This window comes from Schistocerca serialis, chromosome 2, assembly GCF_023864345.2.
Source record: "Schistocerca serialis cubense isolate TAMUIC-IGC-003099 chromosome 2, iqSchSeri2.2, whole genome shotgun sequence".
NCBI lineage: Eukaryota > Metazoa > Arthropoda > Insecta > Orthoptera > Acrididae > Schistocerca > Schistocerca serialis.
Window position 1 is genome coordinate 660,295,140 of NC_064639.1, and position 16,432 is coordinate 660,311,571.

At 40.2% G+C, this 16,432-nt stretch overlaps 1 protein-coding gene across 1 annotated transcript; it reads right to left on the reverse strand.

The window, feature by feature from the left end:
* Positions 1–15,535: 15,535 nt before the first annotated feature.
* LOC126456313 (uncharacterized) lies at positions 15,536–16,051 on the reverse strand. The gene has a single exon (XM_050092063.1). It carries the CDS (start codon positions 16,049–16,051, stop codon positions 15,536–15,538), a length of 516 nt encoding a protein of 171 aa, XP_049948020.1.
* Positions 16,052–16,432: the final 381 nt, after the last annotated feature.

Below are 16,432 nucleotides of genomic sequence, written 5' to 3' on the forward strand. Positions count from 1 at the left end.
CATTTCTCTTCACTTTATCTGGTTTTTGAGTTTTCAGTACTGGTGATCCGTATTGTAAAGAAACGTATCTTGCACAGAACAACTTTTCTGTTGGTAATGAAATGTGACATGTTTCCTGCTCCCTCAACAGGAGACGCCTGTGGACAGTGTTGGAACATGTGTAATCACACCGGTGGCATCCAGTTCATGTAATAACCGCAGAGTTCTACATATCAAATGAAGTATTGAGTTTATACCTGCCATATATGTTAACGAATTTTTAGTCACCAAAAGGGGTTACAAAGCCAGTCCAGTGCTGCCATTACCGGACCACGTGTTTCTTAGCGTCTTCTCCGCGACTGCAATGTGTAGGCCGCCGTAGCCACCTGATAAGATTTACGGGGCTGTAATTGGTCGCATAGCACCACATCTGCCCTCCCGACACTGTGTCGACAGCCGTAAATTATGGTCAAACAACCAGCCTCGGTGTGACGTCAGCCTGCGACGCGGTGGATATGGTGGCACACTCACTTGTCTCGTTCCAAGTCAAGGTCCGTACTGTATTCGGAGTCGCAGCTGCACGGTGTCATCGTTGCTCCCCTCTCCATTCCTGCCAACGCTTAGCAATGAATCGATCAACTCACTGTAATTAATGTGACGTTTACTGCATCCGCGTGCACTGATCCACGGGTGCAGTTATTCTTTACTTACAGATGTATATTTCAACAAACTTTTTGTATCACAGTTACTCGGCGCTGGTCACAGTATTGTCAATGCTAACTTTTCCCTTCTTTCTTTTATACTCGCTTATTGTGCCTGTCATCTGAAGTACCTAACATTTTAAAACTGTTGATCTGCGCGCGGGTGACTTCGACGACAGTAGTTCTCTTATAGTCGACTTGTAAGCAGAGGAAGATACTCTTTCTTCCTGTGTTCTTTGTTCCTATCCCTCATTTCAACATTAATGGCGTTCGCCTAGCAAAAATTAAATATAAAGTTAGTTTAGTTTTCGATTGTCTCATATAACTTAGACAATATCTAAGCACAGATTTGGAACGGGTCTGTGTCCGGATGAAATAGCTGATGCACAGTAGAGAGAAACGAAAGGAAAGTTTGTTCAAAGTTACTATTCTTGCTTAGCTGTAGAAAGAGGTTGCTGTGGTGTCACCGCCAGACACCACACTTGCTAGGTGGTAGCCTTTAAATCGGCCGCGGTCCATTAGTATACGTCGGACCCGCGTGTCGCCACTGTCAGTGATTGCAGACCGAGCGCCACCACACGGCAGGTCTAGAGAGACTTACTAGAACTCGCCCCAGTTGTACACCAGAGTTTGCCAGAGATGGATCACTGACAATTACGCTCTCATTGGCCGAGACGATAGTTAGCATAGCCTTCAGCTACGTCATTTGCTACGACCTAGCAAGGCGCCATAGCATTTGATAATTAATATTGTGAAGCTTGTACAGTAACGAGAGATGTACACCCATTGTGGATTAAAGGTAAGTATTCCAACCGCTACGTACTTTATTTGCTAGACTCAAATCCTTTAACTGTTCCAGACCTCACGCCAATCTGCGTGAGCTTAAAAGCGTGCATTTCGGCCTCCTCTAGCAACACGATGTTGGCTCTTCTGCCAACACTACAGTTGCATTCTAGACGCTTAGTAAAGATGGTTGTTAAAATTAACAACGGCTTTCTGGAACATTTTTAGGGTGTCTTTATGGGTGCTGTCCAGATCGCAAGCATTATGGCCTTCTCTATTCTTGACACTATTCATAACCTTGAACGGTGAAAACAGCTTGATGTGATGTGTGCAGTGACTCCTACACACTTTTTCTATTAGCAGGCAAGATGGAGTAAGTGATTCGCTCAGTGACGATTGAGAGACAGAAACAGAATGAAACCAATTGTGCATTCAGTGCAGTAGTACTGTTTGCATCAGTAATCTCCAGTGCAGATGAAGATATACAGATCGCCAGTCTAATGGACAATATGGTATCAATTAAAGATATTCCCAGAGAACAGTAATATCATTAGGGCAAATGCGTTACAATAGAGAGAGTAAAGGCCAACGGCCTAAGTTCGTCTGCTCTGTAGCCGAGATAAAACACAAGAGAGACCAGCGGAGTACAGTCTAAGCCACCTGCCATGGAGTAGAGCTAAAATACAAAAGAGTCTGAGGCAGGCGGCCTAAGCCATCTGCCCTTTAGCAGAAGCAAATTACAAGAGAACGAAGTTCACAAGGGTCTCTGTGCAGGCAGACTCGGGAGGCAGTCGCATGGCCTCCTTTCCATTCCGCCTGATTGGTTATTGAGAGAATCCTTGACTATGCTGTGTGTTGGGTACTGGCTCTGTATTGTCTGTGGATTTCGTTCCGTTGATCTAAGCCTCAAGTAGCAGGAACGTGTAACTGGCGAGACCACTTGGGTAAGGAACGTAATATCTTATGTTGCTGTTTTTTTTTTATGATGTTGTTTGGTCTTCAGACCGGAGGTTGGTTTGATGCAGCTCTCCATAGTATTCTGTCCTGTGCAAGCCTCATCACCGAATAACTATTTCAACCTTCATCCTTCTGTATCTGCTTACTGTATTCACCTCTTGGTCTCCCTCTACAATTTTTACCCTCTACGCTTTCCTCCAAAACTAAACTGGCGATCCCTTAACGTCTCACACTATGCCCAGGCAACCGATCCCTTCTTTTGTTATTCAACTAATCTCTTATCTCCCCAGTTCTATTCAGTACTTCCTCATTAGTTACATGATCAACCCATCTAATCCTCAGCATTCTTCTGTAGCACCACATTTCCCATACTTCTATTCTCTTCTTCTCTAAATAAGTTATTCAATGTTTCACTTCCATACTTGGCTACAGTCCATATAAATACCTGCAGAAAAGACTTCTTGCACTTAAATCTATACTCGATGTTAACAAATTTCCCTTCTTCGGAAAAGTTTTTCTTTGCATTGCCACTCTATATTTTATATCCTCTCTACTTCTACCATCATCAGTTGATTTCCTGTCCAAATAGCATAACTCATCTACTACTTTAAGTATCTAATTTCCGAATTTAATTCCCTCAGCATCATCTGATTTAAATCGGATACATTCCATTACCCTCGTTTTGCTTTTGTTGATGTTCATCTTAGATCCTCATTTGTAAACACTGTCCATTCCGTTCAACTGGTTTTGCAAGTCCTTTCTATCTCTCAAGGAATTACAGTGTCATCGGCAAATCTCAGATTTTTTATTTCTACTTCCTGAACTTTGATTTGTACTCCAAAGTTTTCTTTGGTTTTTTAAGTTTCTGCTTGCTAAATGCACAAATTGAATAAAATCAGGGGCACGATAAAAAACTCTCTATCTCCCTTCCCAACCATGTTGTCTCGTTTCTGTACAAGTGGTAAATAGCCTTTCGTTCCCTGTAATTTACGTCTCCTACTTTCACAATTTCATAGAGAATATTTCAGTCAACGTAGTCAAAAGCTTTCTCTAAGTCTACATATGTTGTAAACGTAGGTTTGGGTTTGCCTTTCCTTAACCTATCTTCCAAGGTAAGTCGTAGGTTCAGGACTGCCTAGTGCGTTGCCATATTTCTGCGGAATCCAAACTGATCTTTCCTGAGATCGGCGTCTACCAGTTTTTCCATTCTTCTGTAGATACTGTAATGCATGTTAGTATTTTGCAACCGTAACTTAATAAGCTGATAGTGAGGTAATTTTCGTACCTATCAGCGACTGCTTTCTTTGGAATTAGAATTATTACATTCTTCTTGAAATCAAAGGGTATTTTATCTGTTTTACACATCTTGCGCGCCAGATGGAAGAGTTTTGTTACGACTAGTTCTCCCAAGGCTGTCAGCAGTTCTGACGGAATGTCGTCTACTCCCGGGCCCGTGTTACGATTTAGGTCTTTCAGTGCTCTTTCAGATTCCGTGTCGTATCCCTCGTCTCATCTTCCTTTACGTCCTCTTCAGTTTCTCTAACATTGCCTTCAAGTTAATCTATCTTCTGTAGACCCTCTGTGTACTCCTTCCTCCTTTTAGCTTTGTCTTCTTTGCTAAGGACTGGTTCTCCAGTCTGAGCTCTTGATATTAATTCGTCAGGTTCTCTTTTCTCAAAAAGCCGCTTAATTTTCCTGTAGGATGTATTATGTAAAGAAATAATTTATTTAATAATTTATAATTTATAACTTTTAGTTTTTTATGTTATGTACAGGAATTAAAATAATAAACAATAGTAATTTCTAGTAGTTCGCATTGAGATTGGCAAAGGGTGTTTTACATAAGCTATAGCTATTTTGAGCCATAGTTGTAAATACACCCAATTGTCTGAATAAATCATAACTCAATCGCCAGCCACGGTGGCCGAGCGGTTCTAGGCGCTTCAGTCCGGAACCGCGCGGCTGCTACGGTCGCAGGTTGGAATCCTGCCTCGGACGTGGTTGTGTGTGATGTCCTTAGGTTAGTTACGTTTAAGTAGTTCTAAGTTCTAGGGGGCTGATGGCCTCAGATGTTAAGTCCCGTAGTGCTCAGAGCCATTTGAACTATTTTGAACAACTCAATCCTTGTTGTGTTATGATTGCTCCGTACAGCAATTGTGGTGCTTAATTTATTCCTATCATCCACTGCTTCCTTTTAAATGCATAATTTCCATTCGAATAACGCTTTATAGTCGCTGAATTTCAGCATGACCGCAAGAACGTCTGAAAATTTCACCTACTTTTCTCAAACAAATTTTCTGATTTTTCAGTTCTAGAAAAAAAATGCTCAAATATGTGTGAAATCTTGTGGGAGTTAACTGCTAAGGACATCAGTCCCTACGCTTACACACTACTTAAGCTAAATTATGCTAAGGAGAAACACAGACACCCATGCCCGAGGGAAGACTCGAACCTCCGCTGGGACCAGCCGCACAGTCCATGACTGGAGCTCCTTAGAGCGCTCGGTTAATTCCGCGCGGCTCAGTTCTAGAAACGAGGGGTAAGTTCATCATGCTGATATGATCGCTTAGCTGTAGTAGTAGTAGTAGTAGTAGTAGCAGCAGTAGTGCCCCATTTGTAGCTTCTCGCATTTTTATTTGAATGTTCATTGGCTTTTCTACGTTTTCATTTAAATTCAACAGTAATGTTGACTTATGGTCTGTGACAGACAACATTTCCATTGATCACAATCAGTCGTCCTCTTTTTGCCTCGGTATTGTAGCACTGTACGATGTTCGGACGTGACAGCAGTGAACGTCGTGAGCTCAGCGTCAGCTGTTACGTTTATGATTGCAGCCATATTGAGCATACAAATTTACTGGAAATTTTTGAAAGCAATTTGATTTCATCAACCCGGGGGTCTCTATACAGAGTACTTTTCTTAGTTTACGATATTTTTTGTTATAGGTGTGACAAACTCTTTCCGAAGAGTTAGGAATGTATCAATAGATGCACTTTGATCTCAGCAGAAAAAGTACCAGCCAATACGCCGAGTCATTCTCTTTCACCTTGTGGTGGCTGGTGTCCGTCATAGAATCCTAAATTCTGCAAATACTGTAACACAAAAATGGATCATGGTGTGGGCTGATATATATATATATATATATATATATATATATATATATATATATATATATATATATATATATATATATATATAACATTATTTAGTATGAAACAACCCTAGCAAAGAACCTAGCATACAATTTACTCTCAACACTTGCGGAGTCTGTTCCCATAATCGCTGTTTACTGCTACCATTTCCGTCGCCGACTGCTGATTGACCAGCAACGATCCGCCCATTTTCCCCTGTGACCTGTACAGAAACCGATTAAAACCTAGAACTAACACGTCCAGTATACAAAAAAAACATAATATTGTAAATGAATACCTAAAGGGAGACCGATCACAACCTATTGTTTGTGTGTTGCTCTTTATAACTGGTCAAAAACGATGAAAGCAGCAGCCAGATAATTGAATGTTATTTTTCCTGCATTTGTTACCAATGTATCTACGCATGCTTCATATTTAGTTCTCTTATTTGTACTTGTGGTAGCAGGACTAACGTCTGTTGTGCACTGAGCATTGTAGCTTTTCGTGGTTCAAATGGTTCAAATGGCTCTGAGCACTATGAGACTCAACTGCTGTGGTCATAAGTCCCCTAGAACTTAGAACTACTTAAACCTGACTAACCTAAGGACATCACACACATCCATGCCCGAGGCAGGATTCGAACCTGCGACCGTAGCGGTGACGCAGTTCCAGACTATAGATGTTTAGAAAGATTTCACTGTGATGAAATATAAAATTTTTGCACATGAGCTTTTTAAATATTGGGCTATTTACGTTAAGGAGGGACATTATCAGTTACTAAAGGTTCGTCTATCTCTCTCCGTTGAACACTAACGACACTATTCATATAATCGGAGCCCTGTTTTCCTCTATAATGTCATTTCTGTGTTTTGAGTTCTTGGCAGTGTTTACTAGGATATCAATGTTTATTACGGTTCAAAAGAGGGATTAGCAGAAAAATGATTTCTGAACGGGCTGTGACTCTACAACACTGTATGGGACACAGTTTTAGGATTGAAATATTCAATTTTATTCTTTTTTATGTATGATCAGTTTCACTGTTACGTACATTTTGTAAACTAATGTGAGAAAGTCAATTGCTATAAATAAAATATTATCTGAAGTGGCTAAAAACAGTTCTGGAAAATCTATAAGCAGTCACAATGGCAAGACAGGAACTTTGTTTTATGGAGTCACCGAAACTGATTGCATGGTTATAATACTGCCTCCGATAAAAAATAGGAGGAATACATTGCAAGGACTTAACAATGGAGAAACGTTATCTGCGCTATCAAAAATACAAACAGTATTATCTGTAACTTCCTCGCAGATTAAAACTGTGTGCCCGACCGAGGCTCGAACTCGGGACCTTTGCCCGCGAAAGGCAAAGGTCCCGAGTTAGAGTCTCGGTCGGGCACACAGTTTTAATCTGCCAGGAAGTTTCATATCAGCGCACACTCCGCTGCAGAGTGAAAATCTCATTCTGGAAGTATTATCTGTGTTCTTTTGTAGAGGAAGAATGAGTGTTTTTTGTTTCATTGTCTTATCGATTCTGCTTTTCTCGCTGACGGACGTTGACTGTTCACAGTCTGTAACTGATACAATTATTTGTAGTAGAAGTATAATTTGCTGAATATATAAGAGATTAATAACTGTACTGCGTGTTTTTGTCAGTAGCGAGTACCTATCCTGTGTAGATCCAGTGCTTAATAATTAAATGTTGCCCTGGACATTTCTGTGTAGGCTCATTACTCTAGCGCCACAATTAATGACAGAAATTGTATACGTTCTTCCAGCAGTCATTTAATAGTGAAAGTATAGAAGGGATAATTTTAATATGTCCAATATAATTATCCGGGCTGTTATGCCGTGGTCGGTTGATGAATTCTGTGGTGATTCCCAACGTTTTGTCACCGACTGCGGGAGACATCTTCAAGGGGGTCCGTAGCTTGATGGAAGGTCCAACACGCCCGTAGCTTGATGGAAGGTCCAACACGCCCGTAGCTTGATGGAAGGTCCCGGACACGGAATTTAGCGGCAGTCAGTAGCGAGCCAGTGTGTGTGTTGGACCTTCCATCAAGCTACGGACCCCTTTGAAGATGTCTCCCGCAGTCGGAGACGAAACGTTGGGAATCACCACAGAATTCATCAACCGACCACGGCATAACAGCCCGGATAATTATAATGGACATATTAAAATTATCCCTTCTATACTTTCACTATTAAATGACTGCTACAACAACAGACGAATGTAAGAATCCCTGGAGTTACTATACCATATTAAGCGTTTTGTAGGAAACTATCCAAAACACAAGCCTTAACGAACTATCCATCTCCCCTAAGTCTTACAACAACAGACGAATGTAAGAATCCCTGGAGACACTACACCATATTAAGCGTTTTATAGCCAATTATATCTGCTCAAGAAAAATATACTTTGGCAGTAGAATTCCACCTGTGAGAGAGAATTCAATAGAATCAAGCAAGCGTTACTCAGCGCAAGTATCCTGTGTCACCCCAACATGGAGAAAGATTTCCGCATTGCTGCTGATGCAACTTTTACAGGACTAGAAGCTTGTCTGTTCCAAACGGATGAAACAGACCGAAAACACCAGATTAAAGTGATCAGTTTTGTGAGTCGTGTACTGACAGAGTGTGAACGATCATACTCAGTAACGGAACTTGAAGCCTAGGAGCTTGTCTGTTCCAAACGGGTGAAACAGACCGCAAACACCAGATTAAAGTGATCAGTTTTGTGAATCGTGTAGTGACAGAGTGTGAACGATCATACTCAGTAACGGAACTTGAAGCCTTAGCTGTGGTTCGGGCATTCAAGAAGTTTCATTTTTACGTTTACGGCAAAAAGGTAAAGGTGTACTGTGATCACCAATCATTAAGTTTCTTATTAACATGTAAATTGTTACGTGCACGCTTAGCGAGATGGGCCATAGTATTGCAAGAGTATTGCTGTCCAATTGTATATATTAATGAGAAAGATAACATCATTGCTGTTGTCTTATCCGGGTTGCCACAGGGCATGTCGGAAAATGTAGAACCTATCGAACAGGCATCAGAGTACAAGGTACTATTGATTAAAGATCTAATATACCGAAGTAATTTTTTTGATGTGTGTGAACGTATGTTCGAATTGCAAACTGCTGGCTCTAAGTGGAAAAACATTGTGCAAATGATCACTGAGAATCCAAATTCTGAATTCGCCAAGCAATTCAAGATAACAGATGGCATCGTGTATTGTTGTTGTTGTTGTTGTTGTGGTCGTCAGTCCTGAGACTGGATTGATGCAGCTCTCCGTGCTACTCTATCCTGTGCAAGCTTCTTCATCTCCCAGTACTTACTGCAACCTAGATCCTTCTGAATCTGTTTAGTGAATTCATCTCTTGGTCTCCTTCTACGATTTTTACCCTCCAATATGCTCTTCAATGCCAAATTTATGATCCCTTGATGCCTCAGAACATGTCCCACCAACCAGTCCCTCCTTCTAGTCAAGTTGTGCCACAAACTCCTCTTATCCCAACTTCCATTCAATACCTCCTCATTAGTTACGTGATCTAACCATCTAATCTTCAGCATTTTTCTGTAGCACCACATTTCGAAAGCTTCTATTCTCTTCTTCTCCAAACTATTTATCGTCCATGTTTCACTTCCATACATGGCTCCACTCTCCATAAATACTTTCAGAAACGGCTTCCTGGCACTTAAATCTATATTCGATGTTAACAAATTTCTCTTCTATAAACGCTTTCCTTGTCACTGCGAGTCAACATTTTCTATTCTCTCTACTTCGACCATCATCAGTTATTTTGCTCCCCAAATAGCAGAACTCCTTTACTACTTTAAGTGTCTCATATCCTAATCTAATTCCCTCAGCATCACCCGATTTAATTCAACTGCATTCCATGAACCTCGTTTTGCTTTTGTTGATGTTCATCTTACATCCTCCTTTGACGACACTGTCCATTCCCTTCAACTGCTCTTCCAAGTTCTTTGCTGTCTCTGACGGCATTACAATGTCATCGGCGAACCGTTAAGTATTAATTTCTTCTCCATGGATTTTAATACCTACACCGAATTTTTATTTTGTTTCCTTCACTGCATGCTCAATATACAGATTGAATAACATCGGGGAGAGGCTACAACCCTGTCTCACTCCGTTGCCAACCACTCCTTCCCTTTCATGCCCCTCGACTCTTATAACTGCCATCTGCTGTCTGTACAAATTGTAAATAGCCTTTCGCTCTCTGTATTTTACCCCTGCCATCTTTAGAATTTGAAAGAGAGTATTCCAGTCAACATTGTCCAAAGCTTTCTCTAAGTCTACAAATGCTTGAAACGTAGGTTTGCCTTTCCTTAATTTTCTTCTAAGATAGGTCGTAGGGTCAGTATTGCCACACGTGTTCCAATATTTCTACGGAATCCAAACTGATCTTCCCCGAGGTCGGCTTCTGCCAGTCTTTCCATTCGTCTGTAGAGAATTCGCGTTAGTATTTTGTAGCTGTGACTTATTAAACTGATAGTTCGGTAATTTTCACATCTGTCAGCACCTGATTTCTTTGGGATTGGAATTATTATATCCTTCTTGAAGATTGAGGGTATTTCGCCTGTCTCATACATCTTGCTCACCAGATGGCAGAGTTTTGTCAGGACTGGCTCTTTCAAGGCTGTCGGTAGTTCTATTGGAATGTTGTCTGCTCCCGTGGTCTTGCTTCAACTCAGGTCTTTCAGTGCTCTGTCAAACTCTTCACGCAGTATCGTACCTCCCATTTCATCTTCATCTACATCCTCTTCCATTTCCATAATATTGTCCTCAAGAACACCGCCCTTGTATAGACCCTCTATATACTCCTTCCACCTTTCTGCTTTCCCTTCTTTGCTTAGAACTGGGTTTCCATCTGAGCTCTTGATATTCATACAAGTGGTTCTCTTTTCTCCAAAGGTCTCTTTAATTTTACTGTAGGCAGTATCTATCCTACCCCTAGTGAGATAAGCCTCTACTTCCTTACATTTGTCCTCTAGCGATCCCTTCTTAGCCATTTTGCACTTCCTGTCTATCTCATTTTTGAGACGTTTGTATTCCTTTTTGCCTGCTTCATTTACTGCATTTTTATATTTTCTCCTTTCATCAATTAAATTCAATATTTCTTCTGTTACCCAAAGGTTTCTACTAGCCCTCGTCTTTTTACCTGCTTGATCCCCTGCTGCCTTCACTACTTCATCGTTCAAAGCTACCCATTCTTCTTCTACTGTATTTCTTTCCCCCATTCCTGTCAATTGTTCCCTTATGCTCTCCCTGAAACTCTGTACAACCTCTGGTTTAGTCAGTCTATCCAGGTCCCATCTCCTTAAATGCCCACCTTTTTGCATTTTCTTCAGTTTTAAATTACAGTTCATAACCAATAGATTGTGGTCAGAGTCCACATCTGCCCCTGTAAATTTCTGACATTTTAAAACCTGGTTCCTAAATCTCTGTCTTACCATTGTATAATCTATCTGATATCTTCTAGTATCTCCAGGATTCTTCCATGTATACAACCTTCTTTTATGATTCATGAACCAAGTGTTAGCTATGATTAAGTTATGCGCTCTGCAAAATTCTGCCAGACGGCTTCATCTTTCATTTATTACCTCCAATCCAAATTCAGCTACTATGTTTCCTTCTCTCCCTTTTCCTACTATCGAATTCCAGTCACCCATGACTATTAAATTTTCGTCTCCCTTCACTACCTGAATAATTTCTTTTATCTCATCATACATTTCATCAATTTCTTCATCACCTGCACAGCTAGTTGGCATATAAACTTGTACTACTGTAGCAGGCGTGGGCCTCGTGTCTATCTTGGCCACAATAATGCTTTCACTATGCTGTTTGTAGTTGCTTACCCGAACTCCTATTTTTGTTCATTATTAAACCTACTCCTGCATTACCCCTATTTGATTTTGTATTTATGACCCTATATTCACCTGACCAAAAATCTTTTTCCTCCTGCCAGCGATCTTCACTAATTCCCACTATATCAAACTTTATCTTGTATTATAAACCCAAAAAAGAGGCTGAACGGTGGTGTATGTGCATTCTGGAATGTTGTTTGCGAGAATTTATCTGGTATACCCATTTTGGCGTATGTAAAACTATAGCTAAGATCTAACGGTTTTGCTGTTACCCAAATTTAAACAGTTATGTTCACCGTATTTTGAGAACATGTCTCATATATCAGAGGAAAAAACCGAGCAACCGTTCAGCAAGAAACGAATTACATGCAACTGTACCGACGCACCCAGTACAACTAGTTTCTTTGGATTTAACTGGACCACTCCCAACAGTACGAGGTGGGTGCAAGTATATATTGGCAGTTTACGATGTGTTTTCCAAATATTTGATTATGTATCCGCTCAAATGCTCTACAACTACAGCCATTGTGAACAGGATAGAAAAGGATTATGTACCCATAATTGGTAAACCGGAAGTTATCATTTCAGACAATTATTCGTATTTTACTGGTTAGAAATGGAAAAATTTTCTGAGAAACCGTAGTATAAAACAGATACTGACAGGTATGTTACATCCGGAAGCCAGTCCAGTGGAACGCATATTCAAAGAATTTAACAGATTCATGCGGGCATATGCGTCGAATAAGCCTATAAAATGGACTGAATATGTAATTCTGTTCCAGAACATATTTAGCCATCTACCACTTCCTGTCACCCAATACACGCCAGCACAAGCGATGTTGTCTGAGGATGAAAGTGACGAGTGGGTAACTTCATTGCCACGTTAAACTGTCGGCAGCTGGCTAGAGAATAGAAGATCAGCAAGGCTTTGATCTCTCTTAAAAATGTGCTGAAATTAGGAAACGGAAATTTGACCAACAGTTAAGGAGAGTACAAGAGTATGAAGTAGGAGAGACGGCACTTCTAAAGAACCACCCGAAGGTCTCTCTTGCAAATAAAAGAAATGAGAGATGGCAGTTATTGTATACTAGACTGTATGTGATTGAAAAGAACCGTATGTATGTAGTTATTTTCTAACTAACACTGAGAGTAAGAAACCAGTGGGTTTATACCCATATAAGGATTTAAAGAAATTTTATAAATAAAATATATGTATGTAATAGATGTAAGTTTAGGCTTAGTAAAATTTCTTTTCGTTAATGAATTTTGAAATTATTTGTAATCGAGATGCAAGTTTAATCCTAGAATGTAGTAAAAGTTTCATGCAATTACCGTCATAATAGAATTTGTAAGAAATATGTAATGAAAAATGCAACGGTATATCTAGAATTCTAAAAAGGGACTAAAGAATTTATTAAATGATCACGAGCGTTGTACACGTAACAGTACAAGCCAAGAATCAACTGAAAAAAAGACCAATAGGTAGAAACTAGGTAGTTTTATCTACCTAATTTATAAAGACAGAATGTTATTAAGATACGTTCACGTTTTGAGTGAACTGGGCTGTCAAGTATGGTGATTTTAAAAGGATCACGGAAGCAGAGACATATTCAGGTGTACTGCACTCACTGAGTATATATTTATATGTGTCTTAACATGTGACCAACTGAGTCACTGTATAAACCAGACCAGTGTCTAAAAGTCAAAAAAATGGTCTAATTGGCCAAGCATATCAAATAGGGAGGTACTAATACTACCAATATCTAATGTGAATTGAAGTGAGTTGTAACGTGCATACGAATACATTGTGTCTTTCGTCAGGGAAGTAAAATATTAAAGTTTTCATGAACTATTAATATGTCACAAGGGACTGTGAGGAACAGTGACTGAGTGTGCAAAGAACAGAATGAACGTTGTGTCAATAAACTGCATTCAGTGTGACCAAAAATAACGTCATTTATTGGAACTACGATGCATTAAATAGTGTTCATGAAACATGATAAACAGTACAACGGCAGAGACGTTGGTTTTATTATAGTGTATTAAGGTCAAATGTAGTAGATAGATTACAGACCATCGCAAACTGGTAAGTATGTATCGGACGAGGACGTTACTGGAGGCAGTCTAAGCACAGCTGATCTAAACGAACGTCAGAAAATCAATATCTCGCCAGTGATCGGAGTGGAGTAAATCAACTATGGCAATACGCCCGCGCAATTGATCAGAATAGCTGATCTTGCAAGCGTGTCCGTAAATACCTATTAGTTACGTGATAGACAGTGTGGTGTGTAACGGAAGTGCCGAGACTGTGTAAATAGCCTACTCTGGGGCACAGCAAATATATGAAGCTATAAAAAGGCAAACGTTAATGTGAGACAAACGGTGATTTGAGCAGTATCATGCAGGGATAAGAAATTGTAATATAAACTCCAACAACAGTGTGACGAACTGTACTTAAACAGTTTCACACAGTGAACTTCGCATGTATTAACGAGTGGACGATTAATTCATACGCGAAACGACATAAACTGGTACTGGATGAAGCAATAAAGCAGGAACTAATGCTGCTCTTGTTCCTGCATTTCATGAAATTCTGCTGTGGTTCGGTGGCGGAGAACAAGTGCAAGGAGGGAGGAGGCATCGCACGGCTGATATGCGGTTGTGTGCGGCTCGTCGCTGTCGCGCATCAGCTGATCGCTCGCTCGCCTTGGTGACGTCACAATCTGCAGTAAGCGCTGACGGGGGCGCTATCCGGTGCCTACTCCCTCACCACTTCACCGACTTACCACGAAAGAAAATAAACCATGAGAATTCTATTTTATGTAAAAACCTTAACGACAAACTAAATTGAAGTTTATTGTGTCATTTATACATTTAAATGTCCGCCCCCGGTAGCTGAGTGGCCAGTGCGACAGAATGTCAATCCTAACGGTCCGGGTCCGATTCCCGGCTGGGACGGAGATTTTCTCCGGTCAGGGACTGGGTGTTGTGAAGTTCTAATCATCATCATTTCATCCCCATCGACGCGCAAGTTGCCGACGTGGAGTCAAATCGAAAGACTTGCACCCGGCGAACGGTCTACCCGACGGGGGGCCCTAGTCATCCGACATTTACATTTATATTTAAATGTTTAAAGAGTGTACAGTCTTTATAGCTCTGCCCTTGTTCTCCCTCGTTTTCCCAGTGGCTTTTACCCAAATGGGGGAGTATCAAACAAATCATTCCGAGGAAAAATAGTAAAAAAGGCTGCACTCAACCTTAGAGTAAAAGCATCAATGTCCAAGAATTGCAAGAAAGCACATGTATTATCATAGCTATTAAAATCACATGTGTCTGTCGTCACCTATTAGGACGCAGGCATACTTAAAACCATACTAATATAAGAAAAAATATCAATTTTAAATCACCCGTTTGGGCGCAGGCAAACTTGAAACATATTAATACAGTGACTAAATCAAACACGTCTACCATCACCTGTCTGGACGTAGACAATTGATAAAACGAAATATGCTAGCGTGGAATGCCATTTACAAGACTATGTATCTATGCAAATGGCATTCCAGGGGACTTTTATAGCATTGCCTCCGATAAATAATAGGAGGAATACATTGCAAAGACTTAACAATGGAGAAGCGTTATCTGTGCTATCATGTCAGCAGAGGAAGGTTAGGCATTGAAAATGATAAGTAAAAAATTGTTCACAATACTTATATTCTGATAACAACGCGTTACATGTAGCACTCTTAAGAGAGTGAAAATTAAGAGCAAAGATAGTCTACTCGTCATACTTGACGTATACAAACAAAAGAACCAAGGAACCAGATAACCAACATAGCACTACCACTTAATCTGGCGACAATTCCGATTTATGAACAAGATACATGTGTTGCTCTCTATCGAGTGGTTTAGTTAATACATCAGCAGGCATTTCCTTTGACTGCAAATACTTAACAACAGTTTCATTTCTTTTAACACGTTGTCTAATAAAATGTCCTTTAGCACAAACATGTTTTAATCTAGAATGCAGCACAGGATTTTGTGACAGTCAAATTGAAGTGTGGTTGTCATGGAAAATGATTACAGGATTTTGGTGCTTATTATTTAACAACTTTTATTAGCTGTCTCAAATAAAGCGCCTCTTTGGCTGCAGAATTCAAAGCTGCATGTTCAGCTTGGGTAGTTGAGGTTGCTGCATCCTTCAGTTTCTTGCTCTCCCATGAAATTATGTTTTTCCCCAAAAGAAAAACACATATTTGTGATAACCCTGTAGTTAAATTATCTACAAAATTCGAATCAACAAAACCAGCTATATTCAGATCCTTGAAATCTCCTTTGTCAAACACAATGCCATAATCTATAGTACCCTTGACATAACGAAGCACCCTTTTTGCTGCTTTCCAGTGAACACTAGTAAACTTACAATAATACTGGCTTAAAACATTTGCTGCATAAGATATGTCAGGTCTTGTATTAGTGCTGATATACAGCAAACAACCTATAAGTTCTTGATATTGCTCTTGAATTTTATCACCCTGCATATCCCAAAGCTTTAATTCAGCTTCCATTGGTGTTTTAACAGGAGTACAATCGACCATATAAAAGCGTTTCAGCATATCTGCAATATGACCCTTCTCGTCAAGTTTTATACTACTTTCCCCCCCAGTCTCTGGTTATACAGAGTGCTACAAAAAGGTACGGCCGAACTTTCAGGAAACATTCCTCACACACAAAGAAAGAAAATTATGTGGACATGTGTCCGGAAACGCTTACTTTCCATGTTAAAGCTCATTTTAGTACTTCTATTCAAATCACATTAATCATGGAATGGAAACACACAGCAACAGAACGTACCAGCGTGACTTCAAAAACTTTGTTACAGGAAATGTTCAAAATGTCCTCCGTTAGCGAGGATATATGCATCCACCCTCCGTCGCATGGAATCCCTGATGCGCTGATGCAGCCCTGGAGAATGGCGTATTGTATCACAGCCGTCC

What these genes read in the sequence shown, in the direction of transcription:
- LOC126456313 (XM_050092063.1), bottom strand. Translation starts at nt 16,051, where the DNA reads ATGCTGAAACGCTTTTATATGGTCGATTGTACTCCTGTTAAAACACCA.